The 16,677-nt window shown below is 33.5% G+C and overlaps 1 protein-coding gene across 1 annotated transcript in view; it reads right to left on the bottom strand.

Moving 5' to 3' along the window:
- KIAA1109 (KIAA1109 ortholog) overlaps nt 1-16,677 on the bottom strand; it is a 198,170-nt gene that overhangs the window by 117,750 nt on the left and 63,743 nt on the right. Inside the window, exons 21-26 of the mRNA XM_040626286.1 lie at nt 12,333-12,560; nt 11,398-11,535; nt 8,032-8,211; nt 5,807-5,935; nt 2,799-2,918; nt 1,617-1,897 (exon numbers count right to left, since the gene is read on the bottom strand). Of these exons, the coding sequence (XP_040482220.1) occupies nt 1,617-1,897; nt 2,799-2,918; nt 5,807-5,935; nt 8,032-8,211; nt 11,398-11,535; nt 12,333-12,560 (1,076 nt within the window). The remainder of the gene's footprint in view (nt 1-1,616; nt 1,898-2,798; nt 2,919-5,806; nt 5,936-8,031; nt 8,212-11,397; nt 11,536-12,332; nt 12,561-16,677) is intronic.

Raw genomic sequence — 16,677 nt, 5'->3', positions numbered from 1 at the left:
TGCCCCCCCCCATGTGTGCACATGCATGCACTCTCTCGTTCTCTCTCTAAAAAACCATAAAAAAACAAAAAAGCAAGAGTTTTATGTAAAGAAAAAAAAGGGAATAGAAAAAGAAATAAGAAAATACAGATGCTATGTGATTACTACCAAAAGAAATATTTTCTCACTTAGTACAAGAAATTACAAAGGTTAAAAACTGATATATTTGAATACACAAAAATTAAAGTCTGTACATAAGACTAAAAAAAATTTAAAAATGAAACAAATTGTAAAATATTAGCAACAGGGACTACTAAAAGGATGTAATCTATATAGAGCTCTTAAGAATTGGTAAGAAATACACCAATATGCCAATAAATAAATATACATAGAATAATAATATGCAAATTACAAATGAGGAAATAAAAACCACCAGTAAATACATGAAAAAAACTATTAATCCCAGAAATAAAGAAATGCAAAATAAAACAGAAATATCATCTTTCAGTTATATAAAACACATAAAGGGTAGCAAAGATGCAGTGAGACACAGACTCTCCTAAAAAGCCATTGGGCATATAAAGTGAAATAATGTTTCTGGGAATTTGGGAATGCATATCAAAAGGCTCAGTTTTTAGCACAGTCACACCCCCCCCTTCTAAGGAAACTACTTAAAGGGAATTTAAAGAACATGTAGGAAAAGATTTTCTGTGCAAAAAATGTTCCTCTTCCATTACTTATAATGAGAAATTTAGAAACACTTATCTACGTGTTTAATACATAAGGGCAATGGCTAAATAAAGTAAAATATCTCTTTTTGATGGTGTATTATCATTTGTTTGAAAGGAACTTTATAAAATTTTCAGTCATATGGGCAGATGCTTAGGATATTAAGTTTAACACAAACATGCAGAATTTATAAATACACAATGATTTCAAGTATAAGAAAGATACATTAAAAATATGGGGAAGAAATATGACAAATTCAGTGTGGTAAGGTTATGGTAATTATTTTCCTTTATTTCATAATAGTTTTCTCTACTTTTAAAATAAGCTCATATTTACTTTATAATGGGGTAGATGGGGATGGAAAAAGTATACTGGCATTTTAAAAGGACATGATTCAGTAAGAGGCTTTGGCAACTTTTTAAATGGCAGATACAATTATTTCTTAATGATCGTTTCTTGAGGATTAGATTCCCTTAGTTTCCCCTGCAGTTGTAAGAGCCCACAAAAGGAAGAGTTTTGTAGAGTACATGGTGATAGCAATGATGTTTTCTAGAAATGATGAAATGGAAGTAGAAGGCTCTGGTGAGAGAGAAAGGGGGTAGTGCTCCATAAAATGTTATTTGGGATCTAGTAATTTAAACTCATTTCACTGCTAATACACATTGTATGGGCTTAGAAACACATTAAAAAACAGTGTTATTTCCATCAACCACACCATTACCAGAGATGAGATAAACAACATATTTACTTAAATATCAGGTTCTTATACAGTCACGGAGGTGTACCTAACACAATCATATTTAGTCTTTATGTAAAACGTTCCTATTCCTAACAGTAGAATTTCTTCTATAATAAAAGGTAATTTTCATCTGAACTTGGGACTATTAACTTCCTTAAATTTCACTTACCTCTTAGTTCTGACATCATGAGTTTCTAAGAAATGTCTTTGAGCCTCATGTTTAGAATGATGATCAGCAGCTAATGCAATATCAACAGTAATGAGTCCTAAGTTGGCTGACCCTGCCTCAAGCCAATAGGCCCTCCGTAGTACTGCAGGCTGAAGTCCAACTCTGGAATTATTTAATTGTTCAATGTACTGTCTCACTTGAAAATCCTGAATTGCAGCACTTATTCCTTCCCCAACCGACTGATTGTGGAGATTACAGTTTGCAACTCGAACTGCACCCATCTAAATAGAATGAAGAAAAGGAAATAAAACTGTAGTTTCTGTATTCTTAAGCAACTTAAATTAAACGACAGAATAGATATTTATTTCAAATTGCATGAAAGAAGAAGGGAAAAGAGAAAAAAGGGAAATAGAAAAGATAAATGCAACAGAATAAAAGTAGACATTCAATTAATAAAAAAGAGGATAAAAGGAAAAGAACACAAGTCGAAAAGAAAACAAGAGGAGGAGGAAAGAAATGATGGTAGTAAGTAATAAAATCACAGACTCTTAACAAGGCTTAATTTTAAGCAGTAACCCACAAAGCACAGGTGGCAAACAAATGTTTTCAGGAGCCAGGCAGGATATAAATGTACAAAACCTAAAGGCATTCACAATCAAATCTTTTAAGAACACTACCAATTTAATCCCTGCCATAAAAGCAACCTCCAAGTTTACATCCCTGCCATAAAGCAAAGTTAATGATAATTCACTTAGAGTAAAATAGTAGTGAAAGCATGCCTTAAGAAACAGACTAGAAGACAACATGGCCGAGCCAAAAACAGAAAGCCATCTCCTGGAATTCTGTAATATTCTGTGAGATAGCAAACTATAAATGTGTGTTCTATCTCAAGAAATGGAGGTTTTGGGGCGCCTGGATGGCTCAGTCAGTTAAGCAAATGACTCTTGATTTCAGCTCAGGTCATGATCTCAGAGTCCTGAGACAGAGCTCCATGTCTGGCTCCATGCTCAGCGGGGAGTCTGCTTCTCTCCTGCTCTCCCTCTGCCCCTCCCCCCTGTCCCGGCTCACGGTGGTCTCTCTAAAATAAATAAATCTTAAAAAAAAGAGAAAGAAAGAAATGGAAGTTTGGTGTGGTAGAAAGGAAAAAGAACTACACTGGCCAAGAAACAGACAAAAGTGTACCTTTAGATTTGTAGCACAGCCATGCTCCACAATATAAATATCTGCTCCATCTACTGCTAAACGAGTCATAGTATATTTCAAATCATCTGAAGTTGGACAAGGCCCAGGAATACAACTCAACTAAAAAGAAAAATAATTGAACATTTAATTCCTCACCATCAATTCACCATTTTGATACTTAACGTCTGCTGATTTAAATACAAATTTGGTTACATGCGTGTTTTTTTAAAAAGCCAATTTAATCTCATTTTTTATAATGAAAAATGAAATTATCAGTAAATGAAGTCTTCCTGATTAGAAACTAATCATAAGTAAGGATGTACCATTTTCATTCAAAAGGGGAAAGAAGCAAGTCTAAATTGATAGAATATATAACTTGTTACTAAAACTCACAAAGAATAGTCAAAGTAAACTGGTAAGTAAAGAGTGTCACAGGATTATTAGGAACTATACAGGAGTTTAAAGTTGTAAGATTTTCTTATGAGTACTCTATAATACACAAACACACACACTTGTTTTTACAAATATAGCAACTATAAATTTTATCATGATAGCTAAGGACAATCCATACAAATTTAATATTGTTTTATTCCTGAAACAGATTTGGTTATGGTTAGGTTGGAAGAAAACACACTTCACCTACTTCGATGAACTTCTTGGGGAAATGGCAGCCCTGAGTATAAATTATTGGCTCAATAGCATGCAATTGTTCATTAGTGGCGCAGCCAGGACTAGACACAGGTGTCTTGCATTATACTCAGTGTTCTATAATAATAGGCATACCATGGAGATATTGCGGGTTCCATTCCAGACCACCCGCAATAAACCAAATATCACAATAAAGCAAGTCAAAAGAATTTTTTCTGGCTAAAATCCAAAACACAAGAAACAAGAAGTGTTGGTGAGGATGTGGAAAAAAAGGAACCCTTGTGTACTGTTGATGGGAATGCAAACTGGTGGGGCCATGGTGGAAGACAGTAAGGAGGTTGCTGAAAAAAAATTAGAAATAGAACTACCCTATGATCCAGTAATTGGACTACTGGGTATTTGCCCAAAGAATATGAAAACGCTAATTCAAAAGAATATATATACTTCTATGTTTACTGCAGCATTATTTACAATAGCCAAATTATGAAAGCAGCCCAAGTGTCCCTTGATAGGTGAATGGATAAAGATGTAGTGTGTGTGTGTGTGTGTGTGTATACACACATACACATATATACACAATGGAATATTACTCAGCCATAAAAAAGAACGAAATCTTGCCATCTCTGACAACATTCATGGATCTAGAGACTATGATGCTATGCAAAATAAGCCAAAGAAAGACAAATACCATATATCTCACTCATATGTGGAATTTAAGAAACAAATGAACAAAGGGAAAAAAGAGAGACAAATCAAAAAATAGATCTTTAATTATAGAGAGCAGATGGTTACTATAGGGAAGTGGGCTGGGGGATGGGTGAAATAGGTGAAAGGGATTAAAAGTACACTTGATAAGCACAGAGTAATACATGGAATTTTTGAATCATTACATTGTACACCTGAAATTAACATAATACTATATGTCAACTACACTGGAATTAAAATAAAAATTAAATAAAAAATAAAGAAATACTGTTAAAGATGAAAAAATGAATTTTTTAGTTTCTCAGTGCATATAAAAGTTATGTTTACACTTTATACTATAAGTGTGCAACAGCATATGTCTAGGAAAAATGTATATGCCTTTATTGCTAAAAAATGCTAACCATCATCTGAGCTTTCAGCAAGTCATAATCACTATTCATAGATCATTATAACAAATTATAATAATGACCAAGTTTGAAATATTGCAAGAATTACCAAATGTGACATAGAGACATAAAGTAAGCAAATGCTGTTGGAAAAATGGTGCTGATAGATTTGTTTGATGCAGCGTTGCCACAACCTCCAACTTGTTAAAAAACAAACAAAAAACCCCACAGTATCTGAAAAGTACAATAAGACAAGGTATGTCTGTGTATTTCCCCCACACAAAAGAGACCTAAAAAACCCTGATCTAAAATGACAGAGGCACCTCAATGATTGAACTTCATGAATGGCTGACTGCAAAGGGACACAAAGTAATTTTCTAAGGTGATAAAAGTGTTCAATTTTTAAAAATTTTAATACAACATAAACTTTGAATCTTTAAAAAAAAAAAAAAAGGAAGGAGGAGACACCTACAAGTGTGTGTGAATTATCCATAAGGAACTAATTGGTTGACATATAACTAAGGATTCCCTAGACCCTGGCGATATGTTTATAACAAGAAAGAAATAATTTTATCACTAATTATAGCGGTTTCCTTTATTGTCAGTAAATAAGCAGAGATTTTGGACATAAAATTAAAAGTAGGATGAATTGTTTCCAATTCACACTAATGTAATAGCAAATAAACATAGTATGTACAAAAGAAAAAAAAAGGAAAAACACATATAGGGAAGAAATTAGAAAGAAAAACTAAACAATTAACAATGGTTATCTCTGTTATAGAATTAGGATAAAAAATTTTTTTTAAACTGCCATGTTTTCTTGGCAAATGCCAACTTTACTAACCACATTATAAAAGAACAGGTATGTTCCAGGGAGGTCTAAAAACAATGTCATGTAAGGAATTTAACCTTCCTCTTGCTTCAGTTTCTATATCTTCTACATAAATATATAGCCATATCCGAAAGAATGTTAGTAACACAAGAAAACATGAGAGTTAACAGTAAATATGTAAGCGGTAAGATATAATCTTTATAATATCTCCATTTATTTGTGAATCTGTGTTTTAATAATTACCTCATATGTTAGATACTTGCAACTAAAATAATAACTGGCTAAAAATCTGCAAAATAATTTTATTAATTGAGAAAACTGAACTATAATGTTTACTTCATGGCTATGTGTATTTGATTTAAAGCTGATATCTCAATCTTTCATTTTTAAAAAATCCATAAATGTTTATAATACTGCTAACATATCTGTTAACATACCTTGGATTCACAGAACCGACGGTCAAATCCATGCTGACATATTATTACTGATTTAGGTCTTTCCAGTTCGTACTCCCGACATACCACATGAAAAACAAATGTCTGTCCCCACTCCAAGAGACAAGCTAGCTACAAATAAGCAATGACAGGTTGAGAACAGTGTTAGCATTCTAAACACGTGTTCAGAGTTCAAAAGCTTATCAAGAATATTAATACAGTTTGAAAGAACCCAAATGCTATCTTATACCTGATGCTACATAATCCACTTGTTAGCCAGAATCATGATTTTTCTACCTTGACATCATTTATAACCTTACATTATTTTTCATTTGTGAATGACAAAATGCATGACAACTGAAAAATTCAACTTCAGCAACTTAGAAAGTAAGTACTTTCCTTCAAGGTTATATCTTCCTTCTTATATAACTAACTGGAATCCTCTCCACAGAAAAGCACCTAAAATTCTCTACCTAATAATAAACAAAGCTTGGATGTGAAATTACTCTCTAATTATCATAGTGAGCTACAATTTTGGAAAATCAGATATTTTAAGATTATAGCACTTTTGTTTACGTAAATAGAAACTTAAGTATATATCAATTCTTCATCAAATCGTCAGTTTACAAAAAACCTTCACTTTATAATTGATTAGAGTTGTCAACAATAAACACTGAAATATGGGTATACATGATATTATTCCCTTAAAAAAGTACAAATTTAGAGCCCCACGTCAGGCTCTTCCGCTGGGAGCCTGCTTCTTTCTCTCCCACTCCTCCTGCTTGTGTTCCCTCTCACTGGCTGTCTCTCTCTCTGTCAAATGAATAAATAAAATCTTAAAAAAAAAAAAGTACAAATTTAAACTATCAGAAAACAAGAATTTCATTTTTAAAACATACAAAGAATGGAATAAACATTAAAAGCACCTATGGATTCCTGAAACACTCACTAGAAACAGTGATGCCAAGATTCTAGTGCAAAAGAAAGAGAAATGTTTCATCTTCCAGTAAGGGCAACTCATAAACACATGAGATTCTAGCGATTGTTAATGGAATCGTGTCCAGTTTTGCATAATTGGCATGGCTTTATTCTATGTTTATTAAGGAACAAACTTTTTTTTAGATATTTCAGTCTTTACTTGTACGTTAGAGAAAAGAGATGGTAGATAAGAAGGAGAGGACAGTCATCAGGCCAGTGAGCACTGAATATTTCTTTCCATCCATTTTTTTACATTCTGTTATATATTTTACTTTTACATAAAATATCCCTTTTCAATTCCATTTTCTTATTTCTAGAATCTTAATTTTTGCTGCCTTCTAAAAATTTCTTGAAGATATGCAAGGTATATAGTCTTTACCCACCTTCTTGTTGCTATTTCCTACCTATAAATATTTCATACACATTCTGTAATTTTTATTAAAATTGAGTATGTTCATTTCACAGATTTAAGACCACATTCCAGTCTTTTTAAATGCCAAGATAAGTATGTATATTATCATAAGTATATGGATCAACAGGTGAAATGTTACAGTAATAGGGCTATTCGGCTAAGTTTCAATGGTCCATTTCTAGAACTAAATGATCCTTATGACCTCTGAGTCTTCTAAAGATTAAAGGGGACAAGAAGAAGAGGGGGATTTTATCCAGAAGGATCACAACTCACACTCTAGACCAGGTTTACTTACCAGCAAATTTGTTTTTATTTTTTTTAATCCACATCATTAACAGCAGATAGAAATGATGTTATCTTGCTTTGAGACATGACAAAAACCAAGTTACCTAATCCTGAACACCATAAACGATATTTTCAAATCCTACTTAAGAAATACACAAGAAAGCAAAATTCTTAAAAAATTATTCCATATACTGGGGAAAAAAAGAATTTTTCAACAGCGGAGAGACAACTAATATAATTTTAATAATGTGTAACTTTTCCAGACCGGTTCTCATACTGAGTTTTTCCCAAAGTCTCGATCTTGAAAGTGTTATGCAGAACTATAAAACATTATACCCTTCAATTTTATGTGACTCAGAAAAATGAAACTTGTTTCTGACTCATCTATTGCTCAGAAAATTCTGAATAGCAAGAATGACTCCCATCCAAAAGCAGAGTTGTCTGGCCATCAGAATGCCATTAGTGAAGATGCAATTAACATTCAAACAGGCATACAACTTACTTGGCAAAGTGGGTGAACAAAGGAAAAAGAAAGTAAGTCAGAGAATCATACCTGTGGTGCTGTGACCTTAGCTGTAAGACTTCCAGCTTGCACATCAATTAACCATGCATATTCTAAGGAATCACTTCCCAAAGGAAGACCCTCTGCTGAGAACATAGCATGTGCTCTCAGCTGGAGACCTGACAAATTGATGTGACCCTCCCTGAGTACTTCATCCACAGGGGGCCGCTGCTAAAAACAATAAAAAGAAGACTGTTAGAAGTACAAGAAAATCAGCATTATTGTTTCTAGTTTTCTTCAGAGACTAACAGTAAAAACATGCTATCTGGAAAATAAGACTCAAGGATCCATAAGATCCTAACACAACCTTGTACCATAAAGAGTTTCAGTTAAGCTTCTTTAGTGACAATATCTGCAAGAGTACAACTGCAAAGCAAGATAGCAAAGTCCTAGAAAGAATGAGAACTGTCTGATACAAATGAATGGCTCAATGAATAAAAAGAAATTAGTACTCTGACTCACAGGGAATGTAAGAGACTAATCTTTGGTGGGAAGGCAGGAATAATGAAATTAAAATACTAAAAAGAAAAAAATAAAATAACAGGGAAGAACAAAGACCACTGTGACCATAAAATGAAGAACTAGGGAAGAAAGCCAGCTTTCATACAGATTTTGAGAACTACATAAATATAAAAAGGATAGATCTATCTTACATTAATTATATACTTAACTACTAAAAAGCAACAAATCTTACAGCAATTACACACTTACTACTAAAAAGCAGCAAATATTTCAAAGAGAAAAGTTCTGGGACTTACTCACAAAGCTATGTCCTAAAATAGGGTATTCCATGGAACACTAGTTTCACAGAATAGTGTTAGTAATATAGAAGAATCATATTTGGCAATGCCCTACCCATTAGTAACCAATTTCTGAGGCCCTGCATTAAGACTAATGCTATCAGGAATAAGCAGCTAAATCCTGGAGAACTCACCTGTACCAAAGGTTTCAAATTTGCCAGATTCACCAGAGGAATCACTATGGCAGCTACATTCTTACAACAACACATATTTCTTAAATAATAAGACTTAAAAGTAGAATGACTCTGATACATGGGCTCCAAAATGGACCTTGTGTTAATCGGGCATGAAAACAACACTAATCTCAGGGTACATCTCCATCAGCGCTATTGGGTGACCAGGCGCATTGTCAATGAGCAGTCATATTTTGAAAGGACTCTCTTTTTCTGAGCAGTAGGTCTCAAAAGTGAGCTTAAAATATTCAGTAAACAATGTTGTAAAGAGATAGACTGTCATCCAGGCTTTGTTGCTCCACTGATAGCACAGGCAGAGCAGATTTAGCATAACTCTTAGGGACCCTAGAATTTTCAAGCATTAGCTTCAACTTAAAGTCACCAGCTGTGTTAGCCTGTAAGTAGAACGTCAGCCTGTCCTTTGAAGTTTTGAAACCAGGCACTGATTTCTCCTCTCTAGCTATGAAAGTCCTAGATGGCATCTTCAACTAGAAGGCTGTTTCATCTACTCACAAATCTGTTGTTTAGTACAGCCACCTTCATGAATTAACTTGGCTAGATCTCCTAGATAACTTGCTGCTTTATCTTGCACTTTGGTGTTATGGAGACGGCTTCCTTCTTTAAACTATGAACCCACTTCTGCTAGCTTCAAACTTTTCTTCTGCAGCTTCCTCACCTCTCTCAGCCTTCACAGAATTGAAGAGAGTGAGGGCCTTGCTCTGGATTAGGCTTTGGCTTAAGGGAATGCTGTGGCTGATTTGATCTTCAATCCAGACCACTGAAACTTTCTCTGTATTAGCAATAGGCTGCTTTGCTTCTAGCTTTGCTTTCTTCACTGGTGTATTTATTGGAGTAGCACTTCTGATTTCCTTGAAGAACTTTTCCTTTGCATTCACAACTGGGCTAACTGGTGCAAGAGGCCTAGTTTTCAGCTTAGCTTGGGTTTTGACATGACTTCCTCACTAAGCTTAATCATTTCTACCTTCTGATTTAAAGTGAGAGACATGCAATTCTGCTTTCCACTTGAACACTTAGAGGCCATTGCAGGGTTGTTAGCCAGCCTAATTTTAACACTTTTTTTTTTTGTTTTAGAGAATAGGGAAGCCCAAGAAAAGGGAAAGAACAGGGGAACAGCCGGTTGGTGAAAGAGAACACATGCAACATTTATCACTTCAGTTTGCCATCTTATATGGGCATAGTTTGTGGCACCCCAAAACAATTACAATAGTAACATTAAAGATCAGTGAACACAAATCACCATAACAAATATAATAATGAAAAAGTTTAAAATACTGTGAGAATTATCAAAATGTGACAGAGACATGAAGTGTGCAAATGCTGCTGGAAAAATGGCTTTGATAAACTTGCTTGATGCAGAGCTGCCACAAACGTTCAATTTGTAAAAAATGCAATGTTTGCAAAGTGCAATAAAGCAACATGCAATAAAATGAGGTACGCCTACTATTTCAAAAGTCTGATAAAGGAAACACATTCTGTGGCAAAAATAAGCACATACTAGGTGTTAAGTTTCAGCTACTGAGGTCAGCCGTGTCGAATATATACACATATGAAAAAATTAAATTCTATGTAGAAAAATATGGTCAATTATGCAGAAGAGTTGTAAAGGGGGTAGGCTATTTTATATAAATGATCAGTTACTACACAGAATCCATAGTAAGTTACCATCTGTTGTGATTTTGGGGTATCAGATTCATCCTCCCATTTATAATTTTACTTTGCCTTATATTAAAATCTATTTATTCTTCTAAAGCTCACAACTTGACTAAAAGTAGAGAAGAGCCCTAAAGTAGTGTTAAATGAAAAGTGAAGCCATTTGGCATTAAAAAATAATAACAACAAAGTGATAATCTACCCAAGAATGTAAATTATTCCCATTTGCTGAATATCATTGGTTCCCTTCCAAAAGAGCCCTGGGGATATCTTAAGGGGATTAATAAAGTGTCTTGTAAGTTGGTTAGGTAAAAAGAATAATCCATGTGGATATGTATGTTTTGCAGATTTATAGTACTGGTTAATATGAATATTGAGGTTATAATTTTCAACAGAATCCACCAAAACTGTATACATTTTCCTTCCATAATTATATGAAAAAGTTATTAAGTATTTCTTTCCATTTCTAAAAATAATAGATATAGAATATAATTATATGGTACCACACAAATAGGGAACAGAAAAAAAGAAAAAGAAAACTGAGATCCTTGAAAAACTCACGTGTATATACAAAACTTCTTAATATGGTTAAATTAAAAGCCTCTAATTTAAAGAGCTATATATTCCACGCACAGAAGCTAACACACTGTTTCAGCCCCAGAAACAATAATAATACATCTCTAAGTCTCTACCATAACTCATTTTCACATTACCTGATAGTTATCACTGACAAACACATTTAGCGGTGACAGGACAAGTTGCAGCATGGTTTCCCGAAATCCTTTTTTCATTTCAAAACACAGTCTTTCCAAGAATGCTGTAGGGCACTCAGGGCCATCAGTGGTTCCATGCTAAAGTCAAACAAAATACCATATTAAGATATAGAAAAAATAAGACCAAGGAAGTACAGGAAAATAAAAATTACATTTATATAATTAAGAGATTTTGATTCTTAAAAAGGAGAAACAGTGCTTACTGATAAAATTAACTATTCTGTACCCCAGTAAGAACATTAGATTCACTAAGCACCAGAGGCGACTCCTCTGCTGTGCAACCCTAGGTGCATGGTATGCAGCCAGTCGGCAGGACAATGCTCTAGGGTCTCACCCTCCCTATCTGGCCTCACTCCAATGACCCTGAGTTCTCTGGGTAATATAATCTCATTCCAAGTCAGCCCAGTCCATTGGTCAACCTTAGACTTGAACTAGGATTCTGTGCTGGATCTGAACCCCTGAAAACAAATCAACGTGCAGGGCCAAGCTGAATCTTGATTTTGTAGTAGGTTCACCATAAGGCCCCCAAATGGTCTAGAGTTGGATAAAGGATAAGAAAATGTAAATCCTACGGTATCCGGCAGGCAAACTATAAACCCAGCAACTCAACGTTGTGACAAAATATTCTATAGTTACACAGAACAGCAAGAAGAAACTAAAGTGAAAGAAGAAAAGCAGAAAATTATAATGATCAAGTAATCACATTATGAAGAAAATAATAAACTAGCTTTGTAAAGGTAAAAGGATAAATTTTAAAGTTTTCAAATCTGGTTTTTTTTTATTAGTGTGTGCATGTGTGTACACACACCTACAGTTTTCTAAGTTGGGTAAATTTCATAATATACTCCAGACTATTTTGATACATAGACACTTACAACAGGAAGACGCCCATGAACTTTGTACAAATTAACAAGTACAGTAATGTCCCAAGGACGTAAGGTAAGCGGATGAATTGACTTGGCTGAACTTTCATTTTCCTTTTTGTCATTTTCCATTCCAACAGCAGTCCACCCAGAGCTGGATGATGTTGACAGTGACAGAACAGGACTTGAAATAATCTCTTCAAAATCCATATACATGTCATCTTCCCCAAAGTAGTTTTCCTATAAATATTAAGAACAAACTTCTACCAAAGAGATATGTAACAACTCTTCAACTTAGAGCCTGAATTTTGTAAACCAAGCATCTCCCTAAACTATTTTATTTAGTTAAAAGAATATGGTCTGCTTCCTTGAAATGAAAAACAACAACAACAAAAAGATACATATGCTTAAGACAGACTTACTTGGCTACTTAGCAAATAAACATTCTGTAGCAAAAAAAAAAAAAAAAACATAAAAAATTATGTAAGTTTATTGTAAAGCTTCATGACAACACCACCTCCAATTATAGCAAAAACTTGCAATTTAGGTCCTAGAAGAAAACTTTGAAAATCTGTGATGTTCAACAGTTTTCAATCTTTCTCAGAGTTCTCGAGCAATAATACCCGGAGACATCCTTTAAGGGAAGATCAATTCACTGAAAATCAATTTGACTAAATCCAATTAGCTAACTACTACAATTCATATATTCTGGGTGAAATATTTATCAATATTTAACAACTTAAATAAGAATCTTCAAATTTAGTCACTCATGATAAAAAATGTGTTATCAACAGTTACCAAAACATCCTTTCATATAATTCACCCTGGTTTCTTATGCAAAGTATTTTAACTATTAATATTCTGGTTCCTTTTGTATCAGAATTTAAATCTATTATTATTTTTTTCTTTTTTTAAGGTTTTTATTTAAATTCCAGTTAGTTAACATACAGTGTATTATTAGTTTCACGAGTAGGATTTAGTGATTCATCACTTACATACAACACCCAGTGCTCATCACAAGCTCCCTCCTTAATCCCCATCACCTATTTCACCCATCCCCCACCCCCTCTCCTCCGGTTACCATCAGTTTGTTCTCAATAGTTAAGAGTTCTCAATAGTTAAGAGTCTGTCTCTTTTTTTTCCCCTATGCTCATTTGTTTCTTAAATTCCACGTATGAGTGAAATCATATGGTATTTGTCTTTCTCTGACTTACTTTAAATGAAATTCTTTTTTCTTCCCATTATTCTGAATTTAAATTTTATCTATTTGATCTGTCAACAGTAATCAAAAGTTGTTCAAATATTCCTGTTAACACGGTCAACAGTATTTGTTCAATATTAGAAATCAAGTCAGTATTTTGATAAATTCTGCATTTTACTTATTGACACATTTATTTTCTGGCTAGAATTCTAGTCAATTAATCAGGCGATTTAAATATCTTTTCAGAGGAAAGGATGTTGAAGAGTTTACAGTCATTTGGTTAATTAGTGGTAGGACTAATAATAAAATCCCAAATCTATGGACTCACAAAACTGATGCTTTTTCCTCATTCTCTATTATTATCTGGCTCTAATAATACAGGTCTTACTTAGAACCTGTTTGACATCTTTTTTTTTTTTTTAAGATTTTATTTATTTATTTGACAGAGAGAGACAGCGAGAGAGGGAACACATGCAGGGGGAGTGGGAGTAGGAGAAGCAGGCTTCCTGCTGAGCAGGGAGCCCAATGCAGGGCTCGATGTGGGGCTCGATCCCAGGATCCTGGGATCATGACCAGAGCCAAAGGCAGACGCTTAATGACTGAGCCACCCAGGCGCCTCCCCCACCCCACTTGACATCTTGATAACTGCCTTTATTATTTAACTCTGAAGCATGGACAAATTGAAGCACAAATACAAACATAAATAAACATTAGTTTTTATCCTAAATTCTAACTAAATTTCTAAAACTTAAAAATATCTAATTGATTTCAATCAATATTAAAGATCTAGAAGTATTCAAAGCAGCAGTCCTCAGATCATTTGAGAAACCTTTTCAAAATACACATGCCATTCCATTCCTGGAGACAGTTCAATAGGTTTGCAAGGTGCATGCATTTCAGAGACAGAAGAAAAGTAAAATACTTCCTTCAGTGATTTTATCTACAAATGGCCTCCAGACCCAATCGCTTCTACTCCATCCTTCCTCCATACAACTGATCAATGAAATCAGTGTACAATGTTCACGTTTATTAGCTTTTGACATACTAAGAGCTACCAACAAATCAATAAGTTATACTCATTTTAGCCAATTTTTAATAATCCTATACTATAAATCTCTCATTTTTAAAAATTTCCTTAGAAGTCTCTTACAGTCTCTGGCAATTTTTAACCTTAAAAACAGAAGAGATTCGTGTAGATTATTAAAAATCAAAAGAAAAATATTCTCTTGGGCCTAATGTTCAATTTTTATTTATTTTTTATTTCGCATTTATTTATTTATTTATTTATTTATTTATTTTAAAGATTTTATTTATTTATTAGAGAGAGAGACAGCCAGCGAGAGAGGGAACACAAGCAGGGGAGTGGGAGAGGAAGAAGCAGGCTCCCAGCGCTCCTGTGGAGCAGGGAGCCTGATGCAGGGCTGGATTCCAGGACCCTGGGATCACACCCTGAGCCGAAGGCAGCCGCTTAACTACTGAGCCACTCAGGCGCCCCTAATGTCCAGTTTTTAAAAAAACAATCTCCATTTAATTATCTGAAACAGAAATAACTCATAGCAAATTCTTTAGGGAATACTGAATCCCCAACATAGAAGAGAACATTTGCTAATTTTTATTAAATGTGTCAATGACTGTTTTTAAAGAGTTATAAAACTCTAGGAGTCTTTTATGAGTTATCATACTAGTACATATTGAATATTATCAACAAAATGTACTTTTAAAATTATAACTCCCTTAAAACATTAGCCTCACGTTAAATGTTTGATGTTGAGTGTGTAATTTAAGTTTTGTGTGTGTTTGTTTTAGTTTTGTTTTGTTCTTTTAGTACGTGAACTCCACCTATAAAGATTAATTTCTTAAGGATTCACTAAAAAACATTACCAAAAGGTTGGCCAAAATATAAGGTAAATAGTAATATATTATGGCAAACTTCTATGGTATTTTAAGATTAATAAATGTACACAAATATTTACAAATACAAATAAAAGTTCCATTTCCATGTTATGGTAGATAGTATGCGAAACTGAACTATCTCTAAAACAAATTCCAAACAACACTAGAAAAAAGCAGTAACTTACATAACTGAAAAAAATGTGTTCTTTTGTCAAGTTTGCAGCATGAATTTAAAAAATGACAAAACAAGCTGTATTTTCAATCTACTTAAGAGCCCTATGAAATTTTATTTTCCTAGAGATATTTTATTATGAGTGTCAAGTAATTACTTCAAGTAACAGGACACTACCATTTTTTTCCCCGGCCTACTTATGCAATAATGCTCATTTCTCAAAAAAGAAGAAAAAGAACTATCACTATAGTTAAAAGACAGCTAATAAATTCAGAGAAGGGGGGCGGGAAACAACCTAGAGGTAGTCTGTTTCCAATATTAAATTTTTTTTAATGGAAACTTGATAGCCACGCTTCTGTTCAAGACTATTAAAACTGTTTTTTTTCTAATAAAGAAAACATATATGCCATATATACTCACCCTTAATCCACAGTTTCTACTGACTACTACTGACATGCTATCACTATGTAGATTCAGATTTCCCTTCTTCCATTAAGAAAAAATATAATAAGACAATTCAGAAGATGTAAACATTTCCATAAACTATTCTCACAAATTTTAATGCATGTTAGTATAGATTCCTCTCAGAGTTCCTGGTAATAATAATGGTAACCCTAGTTTCTTTTGTGGATTTTGGAAATCAGTTTTTCATAAACAAACAAATATGATTCTTTTTTTTTTTTTTTTCCTAGCCTATCCTTCAGAATTTCTTGGTATTTCTGGTAACTCAGGAAAATACAATCTTGATTACATGAATTTTCACATTCTCTTTGTTTTCTTTTATATAGACATACATATATTCTAACACTAAGTAGAACATAAGTTATACATTAATACAAATGAAAAAAATTGAAAGAAATATTTAAGATAGAATACATCTCCATGTTAGCATGACACTAAGCTTTCTGGTAGGCAGAAAGAAAAAAAGAAGAAAAGGGAAAAAGACTTAAAGAGTTACTTATATTCCTAATAAAAGGAAGCATAGCGTTCATTGGCCTAGAAAAATTATTTGTTTGTCATGCTTTAGATACATATTTTTAAAAATATTTCAAAACTTCAAAAAATTTAAATTTAGTAGATACTTCATACAA

Source organism: Ursus maritimus, unplaced genomic scaffold (assembly GCF_017311325.1).
Source record: "Ursus maritimus isolate PB19 unplaced genomic scaffold, ASM1731132v1 scaffold_11, whole genome shotgun sequence".
Taxonomy (NCBI): Eukaryota; Metazoa; Chordata; class Mammalia; order Carnivora; family Ursidae; genus Ursus; species Ursus maritimus.
This window is presented reverse-complemented; position numbering and strand designations above follow the sequence as displayed.